General features: G+C 43.3%; 1 protein-coding gene across 1 annotated transcript; it reads left to right on the forward strand.

Annotated features, from left to right (window-relative positions):
* Positions 1 to 16847: 16847 nt before the first annotated feature.
* On the forward strand, positions 16848 to 17639 carry olig3 (oligodendrocyte transcription factor 3; the record flags this gene model as incomplete). The annotated part of the gene is made up of 1 exon (XM_080548810.1): positions 16848 to 17639. The coding sequence occupies one exon, from the start codon at positions 16848 to 16850 to the stop codon at positions 17637 to 17639; it is 792 nt and encodes a 263-aa protein (XP_080404936.1).
* Positions 17640 to 18221: the final 582 nt, after the last annotated feature.

Consider the following 18221-nt stretch of genomic DNA (forward strand, 5'->3'; position numbering starts at 1 on the left):
AACTTTTGGCCTGTACTGTATATATATATATATATATATATATATATATATATATAATGTGTGTATATATATATATATATAAGGATACCTCGATATTAAAGATGTCTTTTTTTTTTTTTTTTGTACGGTGTACTGTGATAATATCCTTTCATGAAAGCCTCTTTAAAATGATAGTATGAAACAGCAGAAGCAGCAGCGGTCTCTATCGGATTACAAATGTACAGCATTTACTCTTATAATTATTTTGACATTTCAGTGCGCCATATTGACCACAAGGGGGCAGACATGTTCCATGAGAAATGTAGCTCAGAAGTCAAACATTTAGTGGCATACCCACAAGCAGATGCTGCTGCATATTCTGATACGGTTTAGATACTCTATGAAAGTGTAGAAGACAGATGGTCCGACAACAATATCTCACTCAGAAACAGAGCGCAACATTATGAACTAAAACTGGGGACACAGATGTGTCTGGAATCTCAATGATAGGATCCCATCACTATCAAGTGGATTAACTAAAGAACTGTTATTAATAATTTTGGTGTGTACTAGTTGTAAAGCACATTCTACTGTGTATGTGTTATATATGTTATGGTACATGTGGGAAAACTAGGGTTAGGGTTAGGTGCTAGGGTGCTAGGGTTAAGGTTAGGGTTAGGGTTAGGGGTAGGGGTAGGGTTAGGGTTAGGGTTAGACATGCCAGCATGTACCAAGTCGACGTAGTACCAAAACCCTAGTTTTCCCACATGTACCGTATTCCCACATGTACCGTAACATATACACTCACCGAACACTTAGGGACACCTGTACACCTTCTCATTCATTCAGGTGGTGTAATGGTGTGGGGAATGTTTTCTTGGCACACTTTGGACCTGTTAATACCAATCAATCATCACTTGAATGCCACAGCTTATTTGAGTATTGTTGGTGACCATGTTCGTCCCTTCGTGGCCACAATGTACCCATCTTCTAATGGCTACTTCCAGTACCATAATGCACCATGTCACAAAGCAAAAGTTGTCTCAAACTGGTTTCATGAACATGACAATGAGTTCAGTGTTCTTCAGTGGCCTTCCCAGTCACCAGATCTGAATCCAATAGAACACCTTTGGATGTGGTAGAACGGGAGATTCACAGCTTGAAATGTTTCAACATCTTGTGGATTCAATGCCACAATGAATTAACACTGTTTTGACAGCAAAGGGAGGCCCCACTATAGTGTTCCTAATAAAGTGTCAGGTGAGTGTAGATATAGTTTGATTTTGAACTAATCCATGATTAATTTGTCCAAAATAAAGAAAAAACGACATTGATTGGTATAGGTTAGAGTGAGGGGAGCAGGGCTTGGTGAATGGAACTGTACCTATGAGAAATGTAACCAAGGTAACACATCAACAATATATCACTTTCATGGTAATTACATCAACGATATAATATTTGCTTCATAGCATAACATCAATAGCATAACATCAACAGTATAACATCAACCAAATAACATCAGCTTAATAACGTCAACAAAATAACATCAACAACAGGGGGGGGGGGTATTCCATCAACGTCGCTAAAACAGAAGTCTCGCGAGACTTATCAACATTATGTCAGATTTTATTTTGATAAATCTCGCGGGATTTATAAAAATATGCCTGTATTGTCTTTTAGGGACGTTGATGGAATACCCCCCAGCAGCTCGGCATAACATCAGCTTCACATCACGTCTCCAGTGAGGAGGAGAAAGTTTAGTATCGTAAACATAAAGTGAATCACTGTGTTGCGATATATTATGACCACATCCCTTGACATTTAGCCTAGATTTTAAAGTGCAGTAAATGCATTTTTAAACGCAAAAGGAAGAAACATAATCGTAAAATATCATATTTATGAACATCCTACTGCCTATTGTATTTTCTTCTGCCCGGTTTTATATAATCTGATGTGTGTGTGTGTGTGTGTGTGTGTGTGTGTGTGTGTGTGTGTGTGTGTGTGTGTGTGTGTGTGTGCGCGCGCGGCGTGCGTGCGTGTGTCTGTGTGTGTGTGTGTGTGTGTGTGTGTGTGTGTGTGTGTGTGTGTGTGTGTGTGTGTGTATGTATCTGTGACACCTGCTATATCTATATTTGCATGATAAAACACAGGCATGTCGGCCTCGCAATGGAAGCCACTGATTGCCTGTTGAACCCGCACCTGAGGGGTTAGAATCTAACGGTCCACGTGGCAATTACAAGAAAAATCACCGGCGAATCGTTCGCGATCTCGCTCCATCCTTCAGTCAGAAATGCGGTGGGCAGATCTTTATGAAAGCTGGGTGAGTCTATAAACACGCGCCTTTTGATCTCCTCACCGGCAGTTTACCACTAAAACATTTTTATAATCAGGCTTTATTGTTCTGCCGCTCCTTGTGGGAGCGACGCCCGTGTTCATTCTTTTAAAAGGCCAAATCAGCCATAATTCAGTTTATAAACTGCAGAATGCCTGGATGAATATTCATGAGCCTCGTCGCGCAAGCTGCCACGCACGGTGATTCATTAGGCATATGTAAATATCACTCACTTTAATTGCCCCTAAACTGACTCGACATAATGTTGTCATTAGCAAATTATTACTTATTTGTGGAACTAATGGTACAGTATGGCTTGCATGTTAAAAAAGCTACACATATATGATTGCAATTATATCCCTCTTATTCAGCGGCTCGCCGTGCCATCCTTCAGGGCAACTGATGGATCGGTGACCGGGGCGATGTGACGGTAACGACTGAGTTACGGAGGAGGGAGGGTTAGTGCATGTGCCTGCTCTGTTGATATGCAATGACAATTAGACGCACTGACACTTATGGGTATAGGTTTGTCTTCCTTTCCCAGGCCTAACACACACACACACACACACACACACACACACACACACACACACACACACACACACACGCACACACACACACACACACACACACGCACAGACACACACACACACACACACACACACACACACACACACACGCACAGACACACACACACACACACACACACACACACACACACACACACACACACACGCACAGACACACACACTGCTTCTCTCCTATCTCTCCCCTCGTTAGCAGAGATTATGGGGAGAATTATTCTGACGGAGGGTTTATAGAGAGGGATGCTTCTTTTAGGCAGGAGTACAACTTCTTTCGTTCAATAGGCCTACAGTTGCAGCTAACACTAATATTACATCTTTTTGATATATAGGTATATTTAACAGATTAATTTTTTTACTCAGTCTATTACAACAATCTCTGTTCATTGATAGGATAACACACTTCCACATTATACAAACACGTCTTCACCAATTAACCTAATTAATTGTTAAATTGAGTATTCATTAACTACCCATAGGCCTACAAATGGGATACAGTAGTTTCATCATGGTGTTCAGAAAACATCATATACTGATTCAAATAAAGTTGAATTACAATCATGCCCGATTCAAAAGTTGAGATATTGGATATGATTTCGGTGGAGCACTTGAAATTTGCCTTCCCACTTCACTTACATTGACAATGCGGACCACAAACATAAAAGTAACCAATGTTTAAATCTCACCGATGCCCAGAAATAGGCAACAAAAACACACATGGGTATGTTTTTACATTGGTTTCAGTGAATATCTTATTGTGGAGCATATTATAGGGGAATATGGAGCTTCTTTTTACAGCTGAACATGAAGTCTATATTTTGGCCAATGCCCTTTTATGAATCATGAACTGTAACAAAGGCATTTCTTAATCAACATGATTATAACATATATAATATAGACTAGGCCTACCAGTTTGTGATGTGAATGCATACATACATTGAAATCGCATAGGCACATCTTTATAAGAACGTGTCCAGGGTCAGTTGTCTGTATTAACCTCTTATACGTAGGGCCGCGCTTCTGATCAATCAATTATGCTTTGATCGATACATATTACTCTCCACTTCAAGATGAACTTCACGAACGTTTGAGTTACCAGCTGATTTGGGAAAGTCCTTCATTAAGTCCTTCGTGAAACTCAAAGATCAATCGTTATCGGGAAACTCACCCCAATGTTACTATCCCATGTCCCTGGGATGTGCACAATGCACAAATTAGAAATAATTAATTCAGAATTGAGCGAAATATGAATAAATTAAACTATTATTAATTAACTGTAAAGGTAACTGTACAGCATGTGCCTATGTGATCACTATCATGAATTTTCCTTAACACTTATTCTATATGAATTCTAAATCGCATTCATATTTTGACTTTTCAATATTTTTATTTATTTAAACTAAAACTCAAAACATAGGCTAATGATCAATATGAAATCTAAGGGAAATATGAATGTTTTATACACATTAATTCCAGTTTCTCGTTGCGTCGTTTTCCTAAACAGAATAATAAACCGCAAGCAATACTGTTAGTGTGAAAATGTCATTCAAAATCTATCCACCATTCTCATGATTCTCATGACGTGCCGACCCTAACCCTAACCCTAACCCTAACCCTAACCCTAATCAATGGTGGACATATTTTAAAGATGTCAAGGCTGTCGTTGTCAGCCCTCAGAGCACACATTTAACATTCTAACTGTTAATTGGGGGTGTTAATGATATCCTTGTTAGACTAGTTAACTGTATAATCTGGTGTGAAAATAGAGACTGTAGTAGCTCAGGCCAGGCATGTAGAAGTTCATGATGACTGAACTGTCATGGATCCTATCAGACCCCCCCCCCCCCCTCCCCTCAAGAAAATCAGCTCCCTCATATCCCCAACTCTGGGCGTCACAAACATGCACGTTTTTACAACCCGGCGATTAAGCTGTTCCGAGTTCTTTATAGGGCCAGTTGGGCTTGGCACAACAACCATGAAATACCAGGCTAACAAAACAATAAGACCAGAAAGAGAGAGAGGGAGAGAGAGAGAGAGAGAGAGAGAGAGAGAGAGAGAGAGAGAGAGAGAGAGAGAGAGAGACAGAGAGAGAGAGAGAGACAGAGAGAGAGAGGAGGGGGGGATAATAGGAAGAGTGGAGTGGGAGAGAGAGAGAAATAGGTACAGAGAAAGAGATGAGCAGTGAGAAATGAAGAAGGGAGAGAGAGAGGAAAGAAAGAAAGAAGAAGGGAGAGGCAGAAAAAAGAGAGAGAGGGAAAGAGAGAAAGCTAATAAACTAATGTGATGGATGATCTCCCGTTCCCAGTGGACCCCAACACCATGTAAATTGGCCCAGACAATGCATTATGGATAAGGCAGTTGAGATTATAGCTTGTTAATGTGTCCCACCCTCCCTCCCTCTCTCCCTCCTTCACTCCCCCTTCCCTCCCCTCGTAGCCCCTCTGCTTCTGTGCAGGCAGTGACATGGTCACCTCATTGTGGGGGCATGTGGGTCTTTAGTGCAGATGGAGAGGGAGGTGGGGAGGGAGGGAGGTGGAGAGGAAGGGGGGCGGGGGGGGGGGGGCTCTGCTGCAGTCTGCCAGAAGCTGAGAGAGAGTGTCAGAGAGATTAAGAGAGAGAGAGAGAGAGCGAGACTGAGGAGAGAGAGAGAGGGGGTGCGGGGAGTGGAGAGACTGGCCGTGAGACAGACAGGCAGGCAGGCAGGCAGGCAGGCAGGCAGGCAGGCAGGCAGGCGGCAGGGGACAGGGTTGGGGCCATATGCCTCTGTTCTCCTCTCTGCTGCTGCACCCCCTTCCCCCACCCCCCTCCCATCCCTCCTCTGGTGACCCAGTGTGGTCCATACCACCCCCCCTCCACACACACACACACACACATACAACCCCCACTGGTCCATACAGGACTCCTGTCCAGGGACATCAGCCCATCTGTTGGAGGAAGTTGAGGGGGGGCGGGGGGGGGCGGTTATCCTGATGTGGGATTTGATCTGAGGAGGCCTAGTCTGTGCTGACTAGAGCTGTCTGTAACTAAGCCTGCTACCAGGGCTGTGCCCCTGGTGGGTGGTACTCTGGTCATTATCTCGGGTCATTTCCATCATTCGGCATTTTCACGGTTAAAGTGGTGGTGGGGGATTAGTAGGGGAGAGAAGAATAGCTGGGCCCGGAGACGGAGACTCTCTCAACAGGTTGAGATTAAACGTAAACACATGTGCAATGTCAGCGAAGGCTGGCGGACACACGTGTTTATTCCGTTCCTGTTCCATTTCGTGCATTACAATATTCTTAAGATTGTTGTCTTTATTTGCACTTATGACACCACGGACCTCATTGTCTCTTAGCTTGTTTTATAGCATTTTTTGCTTTTTAATTTGTCTAGTGTGTAGTATTTGTCGTTTTTCTGTTTATGCACCTTCAGAAGAACCACTACAATTTCATTGTATAGGAAACTGTACAAGGACAATAAAGTGTATTCTATTCTATTCTATTCTAATAAGGCTGTTTTCGGTGTTCTACCTCCACCTGCCTCCCCTGTACAGTATATGCAGAGCTGTTGGTTGTGGTGCAGTGGTGAGTGGACAATCTTACAAATTGAAAGGTTACGCATTCTATTACTCCCAATTGCATATTTGTCACTAAAACTCAATGTTTCGGCACACAGCGATGTGCTGTTGTGTAAATTAAAAAAACATCTATGACATAAAAACATCTCTGTATCAACGTCTGATATTTTCCCCCAGGCTCAAGAACAATGACATGTTTCAGTCTTTCATACCATTGTTATAGTAAGTAACTTTGCAAAGTAATAGAGTACATCATTTGTGTGATTTTCTATCCAACTCAGCCTCAATAACTATTAACCTTCCATCATGAACATTATAATGAAAACACCTGCGACTACTGTCACAGCACCAGCAGTTTTATCATCAACAATCATAATAACAAGAACGACCAACAACAGCAAAAGACTATAATCACTTTCCTCTCGCAGAGATGATGAAATATGATATGATTTAGTGACTGGAGTCACAACAATTAAACTCAGTGAATCCTAGATGAATTGAACATTAGCAGCAAAGTTCCACTGTGTTTACCATTAAACAGAGAAGTATGAACCGAACTCCCATCTCTCTCCCTCACAGAGATGGACAAGCAGGCTGTAGATTTTAAAGAGGGACATTTAGCAGTGTTGCTCAACGTCGTAAAGAGACTGTTAAAGCAATAGTTTTAAAATCCGTCTGCTTCTCCGGACACTTCCAGATCACGTTAGGATTGTGTTGGTGTGAGTGAATTTGTGCACCATATGCTGCTAGTGCCAGGAACCTTAGTTTACACTGGCAGTAATACCGCAGGTCTTAATGGCCGCATCATTTTAGCTTGTTTATCTAATGTGCCTGTTAATGTTATTTATAGAGCTGTTGGCTGGGCTCATTGCACCGCAGCATGCTAAGGAGACAGACATAAGATATGCAAATGCTAACGTCGGCCCAACTTTGCTGCAGTAAAAACAAAGCATTTGCATGTGAAATAGCGCATAATAAACTGGACTATTAGCATTTTAAATACGTCAAACCCAACTTGAAAGATGTGGGGTGTGTGTGGTTGGGTTTTTATGGCATCCAGCTCACACACACACACACACACACATGCACACATGCACACACTCACGCACACATGCACACACTCACGCACACATGCACGAACGCACGCACGTGCACACACACACACACGCACACACACTCTTTCTCTCTTCTCTCTCTCTCTCATTAATACTTTTCACAGAGGGATTCTCCTTAGACAGAGAGGATGGATTTGCTTTGACAAGAAACAGACAAATGATTAGACTAATAGCAGCTTCTAGAACAGTTCCATTAGTGATTCATAATGGGCCCAGATTCAAACAAACACGGCCTTGAATGGATCTGTGTGGCTCAGTTGGCCGGTTCTTTCTCTTATTGACGGGCCAGTCTCAGGACCATCTGAGAGGGAGTTGAGTTATCCAGAAGCTTTCACCTGCCACATCTGTCTCCCTCTCTGATAGATGACTCTGGGAATATACGATGGTTTGGATATTTTGGATATTAAACTCACTGTTTGATTATCCAAATGTCCTTTCACTTACAACGGTCAGACAGGTATTCTAGGACATTTCAAACATTTGTGATCATTTTCAATCTAGCTAGCAGTAGCAGTTTTCTCACCCATACAGTCCATCTCTTATGTCAGTAGCTTAGTGATCGGCCTAAAGCAGAGCTGCTCTGATTCGTCAAAAAAAGCTCTCATCTCTCAGATGATTGGTTGCTCCCTGTCTGACTTGTGTCTTTAATTAAGTATCAGTTGAACTGTAACCCTACCCCCCGCCCCCCCACCCCCCCAGCCCCCCAGCCCCCCCCCCCCCCTCCCCCCCGCGCGACAGAACTGGAGGCCGTACCTGGAGGAGTAACAAGGAGTAACAACTCTGGACATGAGAAGGTTAACGAGGTGTGCTGCCTCTGTGGTGGGGCTGGTTCCCTTGGGACGCAGGAGGACAGGGAGGTGAAGGAGAGGGGGGGGCGAAAGAGAAAGGGAGAGGTGCTCTGTTTCATGTGAAGGTTCATTAGTTCTACATGATCCCAGCTAATAGTCCTCAGGGTCCCGCCCTCTTAATAATAATGATTGACAGGCGGAGGCAACAAGAGGTCTTATGCTCTTTTAAAGACACATCCCTCCCACACAGCCTCCCCCAACACACAACCCGATAACCATCAGACAACCGTCGGACAACACACTGATAATTCTACGGGGTAAAAGAAAAATAGTGGTTATACAATATATTTCATAAATAAGATATTTTATAACTTAATTGTTCCCAATTAACACACTTATTCGATGAAGACCTGAATTGCGTTTCCCACCCACTGTTACACATCAAGAGATCAATAAACCGGTAATGAATGATCCACAACAACACTCGGTGTCCCATTAGTGGGTGTGAGAGCAGCTCACTAATAAAGAGTGACCATAAAGACATTCCTAAGTGAACAGCTGTAAAGCAGGTCCCCTCCCACACACTTTTACAGGCTTCTTTCTGGAGAGGAGGTGAGGAGAGGGGCGGTCATGGTTAGTAAAAGAAAGTTCCCCTCCTTTTCCACCGTTGAATACTACTGATGAAGGATCTCTAAAGCTAATAAGAGACAACGATAACTAAATGGGGCTGTCCCTTATTAGGGCTCAGTTCCTGCTGCCTCTGTCTGTGTTATGGCGTCTCTAGTGTAGATCTGCTCTGCCCTATGGAAGCCCGGAAGAGTCTCTGGGGCTTTAGTGGAGGAGTGTTAAAGTATGGCGGTAGATCCCGAGCAAGGTGGTTACAAAGAGCCTGTGGAACAGGTCATTTACAGCTTACGAGGGACGCGGACAATGCCGCGAGTAGGGCCACCATGATCCCGGGGCTGAGAAAGAGAGCGAGGAGATGAGGAGGAGGAAACTAGAGGACAAGAGAACCCCCCACACACTCACACACACCACCCTCCATCTTTTTACTAAAGACGGCAAGGTCATTTTGGTTCAACATGCCCTTTTCGACAGGATCGAGTTTTTTTTCCTTCTCCCAAGCCATGTTTTTTGTCACACACACACACACACACACACACACACACACGCACGCAATCTGCATTCTCCTCCTTAGCTCCTTACCTCCCACCTTGCCTGTATAGCTAATGTGTAATTAATGAAACAACCTCTCTCAGATTGACCCAAACAATGGCTGCCAGGCCCTCCTCCAGCAGTCCTGCTGGCCATCACTGCCAGGACCAGCCCCCTTATTTTCCCTACATGTAACCCGACTCTAACACAATACCAGCCCTCCTCTGGTCCAGCTTATCTGCCAGGTTTACATACTAATCTGGTACCCCCCCTTCTCCGCTTCTGGGGGAGCCCCCCATGCAAACGACATTTTCTGGTCATGTGCACCCATTGGGAGGGGGCGAACCAGACACAAAGTGACATAAAAAGCAGAATAGGGGCTACCAGGCTGAAACGGAGCCTGAAAGGGGGCCATGGGACTGGGACAATTGTCACCAGTGAAAGGGACAGTTAAAAGAAGGCGGTGAGAGGCTGTTGGCAACCATGGAGTCCCCAAGTCCCCAGACTTGATGACAGTGAGTGGGGCTAGTAGGGGTACTACTGCTGCTCTACCTGGGATCAGACTAATCCCTGGAACAGAAACACTCCACGGATATTCCGTGTTTGCATATATAATGTAAAAACAGGTGTATAAATGTGGTTTTCACACATTTCTTGATGATCAGAAGTGCGAGGTTAGAGAAAAAAAGCATGTTTCAAAAGTGTAACTTTGGTTTGCTGGTGTTTGAGGCCATTCCATGGAACAGAAATGTTCTATTCCATTCCAGCCATTAGACTGTCCCCACTACCTGATGGACTGACAGCCATGTTAACACGAACCCTTGAGCAGATCTTGGGGACCATCTGGCTTCTTGAGAGTAGGCGTACAGCATCCTGAGGGTTTGAGAGGGTGGAGGTCGACTTGTGTCTCTGAGATCTGTGCATGTATTACAACCAGGTCATTACTATTGTGCTAACCTTATTGAGATGTTGTACGTACCAAAACAAAAATAAAAACATCACTCCATTATCACATAGCTATCACATCGTTTCTTAATAAATACTGGGTGAATACCATTTGAAACAGGGCTGTAAAATAAACGATTAGAATTTGTATATCTTCACAAGAAACACACCATACAAACGCAAACCATAAAAATCAACAGGTCATAGTTTTCAATTTTAATCATAAAGGTTAAAGGAGCTGGGTATAATATGTTGGAAATCTGCCGCCTCTGGTCACCGCAGCAAAATAAAGGTTTGACGTTCCAAACAACTACATCATCCCTAATAATAATATAACCCCCGAAATGGACTTGCAGTGTCAGATATTAGCTGATGTGTTTCTGCATTTGCACACAAATTGAAAATAGGGCGTCCACTCACCTAGAACACCCTTGACCAGTAACATGTTTACTAACCAAGTGTCGGGTAGGAAACTAAATTTTAGAAAGGATCAGAACAGCATTCGGAAATTAACTATTTCTTCCAAGGGATCTCATCCCCTGATCACTACTGATTACATATATTCATTACAACCATTTGAAAGCTTAAGAAAGCTTGAATATTACATATTGCACCTTTGGTCATTTAATTGTCTTGAAACATGATCATCTTTTAATCATATCAGCAGTGGAATGAGGCCTGTCATTGGACTCAGAACCAGATAGGACAGGAAACACTATGGCTTCTTCAAGCACATTTTCAAAACTCAATATGAAATAATCAAGATATGATTTGACAGTTTTCAAAGTGTTTTCTTGAAGGCAATTTTTATATTTGAAACAACTGCAAACGAGCCAGTACAGGGTTTGGAGATAATTTGAGCTTTGAGAACCCAGCAACGCTGAATGCCTCAGACAGGCTTCAGAAAGGGGAATTTGTTTCTGAACTATTCCATTTCACAGAGAACATGAAGGTGCACATTTAGCCCTGAAATGTTAATTTCTCTTGTTTTTGACTAATTAATGTGAATGTCTCCTTAGAACAAAACAACCCTCCAAATATTAATTAGAAGCCACATATTCATGGTTGCGAGCTCCTTCTGAGCAGTGTAATTAGGGAGCTTTTATTGTTTGATCATAATGTTAATGAGATATTTCTAATGTGAAGGTTTTGTTTATTTTGTCAATTAACTGAATGTAGAAACAAGCAACGTAAAGCCTTATTGATATCCTTATTCACCCAAGAACCCCTGGATATCTGGATTGGAGAAGTCTTCTAAGTTTCAAAACAATGTCTTGAATGAAATCTTTCTTCAAATATGAGTCTTACTTCAATGTGTTGCAGATAAAGTAATAAATATTTCTGAAATATTTCTGCATTTAGAGTAACAATGGACTTAACTTTTCTCAAAATACCTTCTGCTTTGTGGAGGTAGAAATCGGAGGACAGGTTCATTGTGATGCACGGAATTGGAATGAGGAATAGTATCAATCATTGGTGTTTGAAACCATTCCGTATTCCATTCCATGCATTACAACACCATAACACCCTCTAAAAGACATTGCTCTGACCTTGACCCCTGTGTCAGCTTGTATAGACATGCAGGCCTAGCTGATGTCTAGCTCGCTGTCGTTTCCCACCAAGAGTTGAGCCTTTCAGACCAGGGAGATGTCCAACTCCTACTGTCTGTCTCTCAATGATGACACGATGGCTCCATACAATGGCGGCTGCTCACTCTAACATCCTGAGTATTGCTGATTCATTCAGACTTTACTGCTGTTGGGCGTTGAAGGGTTGCGGGTCCACACTGGCCACCCTGGAGGAGCTGAAAGCTGCATGTTGTTGAGCTGCTAATTGTATTGTGTCTCTGGTGAATGGATGCTCTTAAAGGCTGGTGTTTCAGCGCGAGCTGAGAGCAGGATATAATGTGGACAGGATGCATGGCTGAATGTCGTTTCTGTTTCAACTTGAGAACACTCACATTCGAGGGCTTGAGAATTGGTTGAAATTAGCAACAAATACTTTTATGGACTTAGGATCTCAAAAGGGAGATTATGAGAAGAAGAATGCTGTACTGTAAGGTATATGAATAGATTAGATTAGATTAGATCTATTAGATTGAATAGATATTGCTGGTTAAGACAGCCCTTCTTTAAACAAGAACAAGGCCTGTGTACTCCATAAACCAAAGTGTTTGAGAGAGAGAGAAAGTGAGTGAGAGAGCGAGAGAGAGAGAGAGCGAGAGAGAGAGAGAGAGAGAGAGAGAGAGAGAGAGAGAGAGAGAGAGAAGGAGAGAAGTGTGGGAGTAGGAATAATGAAAGAGCTGAGGGCTTAAGAAATGAATGGAGCACATTAGATGCGACCTGCTGGGACTGCATAGGAGTGTACTGCTGATTAAGACTGAATAAACCCCCCCATTAAGACCAATGTCAAAGTGGTAGGGAGGTACCTCATGGGCCCTAGTCTCTAGCTGGAGGGTAGGAGAGGAGCGGAGGAGAGGAGAGGAGAAGAGAGGAGAGGAGGGAGGGGAGGAACAGCTGTTTAATGGAGCGGTCGAGGTTTTGAGTAGGTGAGCCGCCCCCCCCCCACACCATCTCTCACCCCCTACAACCACCATGACACCTTCCTTTCACCTCCTTGTGCCCTGGTGCAGCATCTCTCCCCTCCTCTTTTCCCACTCCCCTCCTCTCCCCTGCTATCCCCCACTCTCCTCTGCCCTCTCCCCCATCTCACCTCCTCTCTCCTCCCCTGTGCTCTCTCTCCTCTCCTGTGCTCCCCACTGCTCTCTCCTCCTTCTCCCCTCCTCTCCCCTGCTCTCCCCCAATCTTCTCCCCCCCTCCTCTTCCCTCCCTTCTCCCCTCTTCTCTCTCCTCCTCTGCTCTCTCGTTCACTGACCCCTCCCCTCCCCTCCCCAACCCCTCTCCCTCATCTCTCCCTAACCTACCCTCCTCTCCCTACTTTCTCCCTTCCTCTCTCTCCTCCTCTCTCCCCCTCTGCTCTCTCATTCACTGACCCCTCCCCTCCCCAACCCCTCTCCCTCATCTCTCCCTAACCTACCCTCTCCCTACTCTCTCCCTTCCTCCCTTCCTCCCCTCTCTCCCCCTCTGCTCTCTCATTCACTGACCCCTCCCCTCCCCAACCCCTCTCCCTCATCTCTCCCTAACCTACCCTCTCCCTACTCTCTCCCTTCCTCCCTTCCTCCCCTCTCTCCCCCTCTGCTCTCTCGTTCACTGACCCCTCCCCTCCCCTCCCCAACCCCTCTCCCTCATCTCTCCCTAACCTACCCCTCTCCCTACTCTCTCCCTTCCTCCCCTGCCTCCCCTCTCTCCCCCTCTGCTCTCTCATTCTCTCTTCCCTCCACATTGGGTGGATTAGGAACACTTTCACTTAGATCTATGTGGTTGCCCCACACACAAAGAAACACTTGGGGACTGGATTAGTAGGATTAAAAGGGATTCACATATGTCCAGTTCAAGCAATTGGTATTCAAAGCTTTACACGTTCAAATGCCACCAAGAGAGAGCAAAGACGTCCTGCGCTTTTTCCTTGGACTGCAGCACCTTTATGAGGAACGGCTCCCTTTCTGCTCAAACAATGATGTGGTGAATACACACATACTCACTTTTTGGGGGGGCATTTTATTGCAGTGGATTGGAACACCAAGTAGAATGTGAGATGGAGTTGTATGGACTATACGGGACGGAGAATGAAGCCCTCCATTTACCTCTCCTCTATTATTTATCTCTCTCCTTTTCTCTGAACACTTGAAATTGAGTAACTACATCCTTCTCAAACAAAATTCTCTTTGTTTTTTGGGGGGTTTGTTTTTTTTACACATCATCAATATTTGTCATAGGCCATCCCATATCTTATGAAAGGGTGACAGTTCAAATTCTACAACTTTATAGTCATTTATTGTAATATACATTATACATATTAATAATATTTCTTGACCTCAAGTATAAAGTTATTTATTTTTATTTTTTCCTGGCAATATTTATTAAAACCTCATAATGAATTTCCCCTGCAAGCAATGATTGTGCACAGCTTAGTTTCACATTAACTTAATTCAGTTTTGATTAAGATTCTCAGTGACCTCCAACTTGTCCTTTTAAAACGATCGTTTCTTAACTAAATTAGTATTTTAAAAAAGAAGCAAATTTGCTAAATGCGATTATGATGATGATGATGATGATTATTATTATGATTATTATGATTATTATAATTATTAAAATTGATGCGTTGACACTACCTCTAATGAGCTACTTGTATCGCCAGAAATGGCAATAGAGTGAATGAGTATCCTTGTTGCCTAAGACCACATGGCAAACATGGTGTGTAGGCTGAAGGCCTAAGTGGTTTATTGATTTGCTATGGGAAGTTGCAGCTCCCTGTTGCAGTGTGTTACATTCCTTTGATGTTCCCTCTCATGTTGACCGTTAATAGTGGGACAGTAACTGATATTGATAATAACATGTTCATTATAATTTTATTAATTCAGAGAAATTATCTGGATCTTTATTGAACTATATTTCTCAGGACAAGAGTCAATAGCCTAACATATTTCCTGAAATGTCTTTAGTACGAATGTAATTGTTTTGTAAAGAATGTAGCGTATATATATATATATATATATATATATATATATATATATATATATATATATATACACACCATACAGCCATGAGAGTCCGCATAGCAACTGGTTGAGAACAAAACTTTGACACAAATGCTGATTGATTAATTTAGCCGAGATGAGTTTCCCGAAACATTCAAGCACAGATCATCTTTCGTCTATAGTTATAGTAGAAAATGATTATCTTTCTGAATAGTGCTATAGTTTCCTTTTATAGGGTGAATTCGGGTAAACTGGGACATTAGGTAATGTGGGACACCTAAACTCCAGTGTGTATATTTCCTGTTCTAACATCTACTTCAGTCACATCCATGCTAAACCTAGTAAAAATGTAAAAAACATTTTGTTAGAACAGGAAATAAAGACACCGTGTCATATACCCAATGTCCCAGATTACCCAAATTCACACGCAAAAAATATCACTAGATACATTTCTTCATATACAGATTATATGCCACATATGAAGATGGCCTGGCCCACGCAGCATGCAGAAACAGTTTGTTTAGGAGACATCGAAAACGTCTTCAACTCCTGTGCAGTTTAATACGTGTGTGTGTCCCCCCCCTTCTTCCTCTCTACACTTGTGAGGCGTTATATATACTGCCGATACATAAAGAATGCGTCTATATACCATTGCAATATTCTATACAGTTAAATGTCAATGGATTTAAATAAAAACATATTCCAAAGCAAGATGGCCACATTGTATGATAAGCAGTGTTGCCCTATTGTAGTTATTTAAATACGAATTTTATCATAACAATAATACATATTATTATATTATTTTGTATATTATTATTAAATAGTAACGATATTTAATAATTATTATAGTAATTACTATTATTATTATTATTATTATTATTATTATTATTATTAGTAGTAGTAGTAGTAGTAGTAGTAGTAGTAGTAGTAGTAGTAGTAGTAGTAGTAGTAGTAGTAGTAATAGTAGTAGTAGTAGTAGTAGTAGTAGTAGTAGTGGTAGTAGTAGTATTAATTGTACAGTATTATTATTATTAATATTATTATTATTATTATTATTATAATTATTATTATAATTATAATTAGACTTCCAGAAACATCTCTGAAGAAGGAATAGTCTTTAGGTGTCTATACCCCAACACACAACAGTAACACACGATGCAAGTATAGCCTACAGTAGCCTAATTGCAGTTTTCTATAGCATTTAAGTGTAACATAACAGTGTCATCAACATGTTTAATAAGAAATACAGTTGAAAGTGGATCAAGTGCAATCAAAGAATAATTTCAAAACTAACCCTGTTTTTTTATTTCTAGGGAGCTAGTCCTCCGAGTGTTTTCAAGTTGCCTAGGTGTCGGATGCTGCAGGAGTGTGGAGTGTCCCCCACGGTGGCGTGACAATGACTATGAATAGGCTGCCCCTCTGGTCAATGGGACAGTCACAGCGCACCTCCCCTACCGAAGTGGCGCGTCATCATCCTAACCAGACCGTTATGAATAGGAGGGCTCCTTTTGTGTCCCCTCTCTCTCTCGTGCGCCTCTATAAATACTGCCAGATCGTTTTTGCCTGGCGACAGAGCAAGAGGTGCACCCGTGAGATCACATTTACAATTTACACCACAGCAGCCGGCCCACATGCCCACATGCCCGACTTATTTAGATAGAAAGAAAAAACGTACACCTCCTTTCCCCCCCGCAAAAAAACAGGGGGACGGAACTCCAACGACAACATCAGGTGATCGAGGAGTGTGACTTCAAGACAGAGGCAGGCAGAGACAGCGAGGGAACCGAACTGATAAAATGAATTCCGACTCCGGTTCGAGCAGAGCCTCCTCACCTGACATGGAGAGAATTTACCACCATCACCACTCCGTCTCCTCCTCCCAGAACGAACTCCTGAGCAAAATGACCACCGAGGCCCTCCAAGAGCTGGCTATGTGCACCAGCGGCGGGGACAGGACACCTGGAGGCAGCAGCAAGTACAAACTCAAGAAGCAGGTCACCGAGCAGGAGGTGCAACAGCTCCGGTTGAAGATCAACGGGCGCGAGCGCAAACGGATGCACGACCTGAACCTGGCCATGGACGGCCTCCGGGAGGTCATGCCGTACGCGCACGGACCCTCGGTGCGTAAACTCTCCAAGATCGCCACTCTCCTCTTGGCGAGAAACTACATCCTGATGCTCACCAGCTCCCTGGACGAGATGAAGCGGCTGGTCGGAGAGATCTACGGCGGGCATCACTCTGCCTTCCACTGCGGGACGGTGCAGGCGCACTCCGGTGGCCATCACCACCCCGGTGGCCCGGGACACCCGGTGGTGCACCCTCTCCTCGGCGGCGTGTTGTCCGCATCCACGCCCACGTCGCTGGCATCGTCGTTACCGGGACTTACCTCCATCAGGGGCCCGACTCACTCTTTGATGAAGAGCGCCCCCCATGCACCCCCGCTCCAGCTCGGCAGCGGGTTCCAACACTGGGCCGGTTTACCGTGCCCGTGCACCATATGCCAGGTGCCCCCGGGACACCCCCATATCCCCCTCTCCTCCGCCGGGATCACGCGACTCACGAGCGAACACAAGGACGTGATGAAGTGATCACTGGAAGGGTGCTGAGACAGACTGACAGACTGTAACATGTAAATAGAGTGAACTGGATGGACATGAGGATATGAAATTAACCCCACATGTGCATGCGTTGTTTGTCCTGTGTTTGCGCAAAGAAAGTTCCTCATTGTACCAAGAATCCTGTAAAAAAAATACTTTGCGTAAAAGGTCAAAGTTGGCTGGGTATTTGGTGTCATCCAAGATGCATCATAATGTACATACAGTATGTTTCTTAAAAAACAATGTTCTGTATAAAGAATACAATTAAAATAAATAGGTCTACAGTTATGCGAAATTAGATATGACGGAAGATATGATGTCTGAATGTAATCTATCATGTTTGGAGTTAAATGACCTGTTGACCTGAGAGGAAAGCAAAGTTGCATGGTAGTTTAACTTTGTTTTCAGGCGTCATTTGTGAAAACGAAGAATGCCCTGTGTTCCTTGTAACAAGGATGGTGAAATCGCATTCTACGGTGTATATGAACATTGTATGATTATATTATTTAGTTCAAAAAGGAGATGACATGTAATGGCTCTTGACGACTCCATGGAATTATTCTCCAAATTAGT

Source organism: Nansenia antarctica (assembly GCF_963989245.1).
Source record: "Nansenia antarctica genome assembly, chromosome: 19".
In the NCBI taxonomy this organism is placed as follows: Eukaryota; Metazoa; Chordata; class Actinopteri; order Argentiniformes; family Microstomatidae; genus Nansenia; species Nansenia antarctica.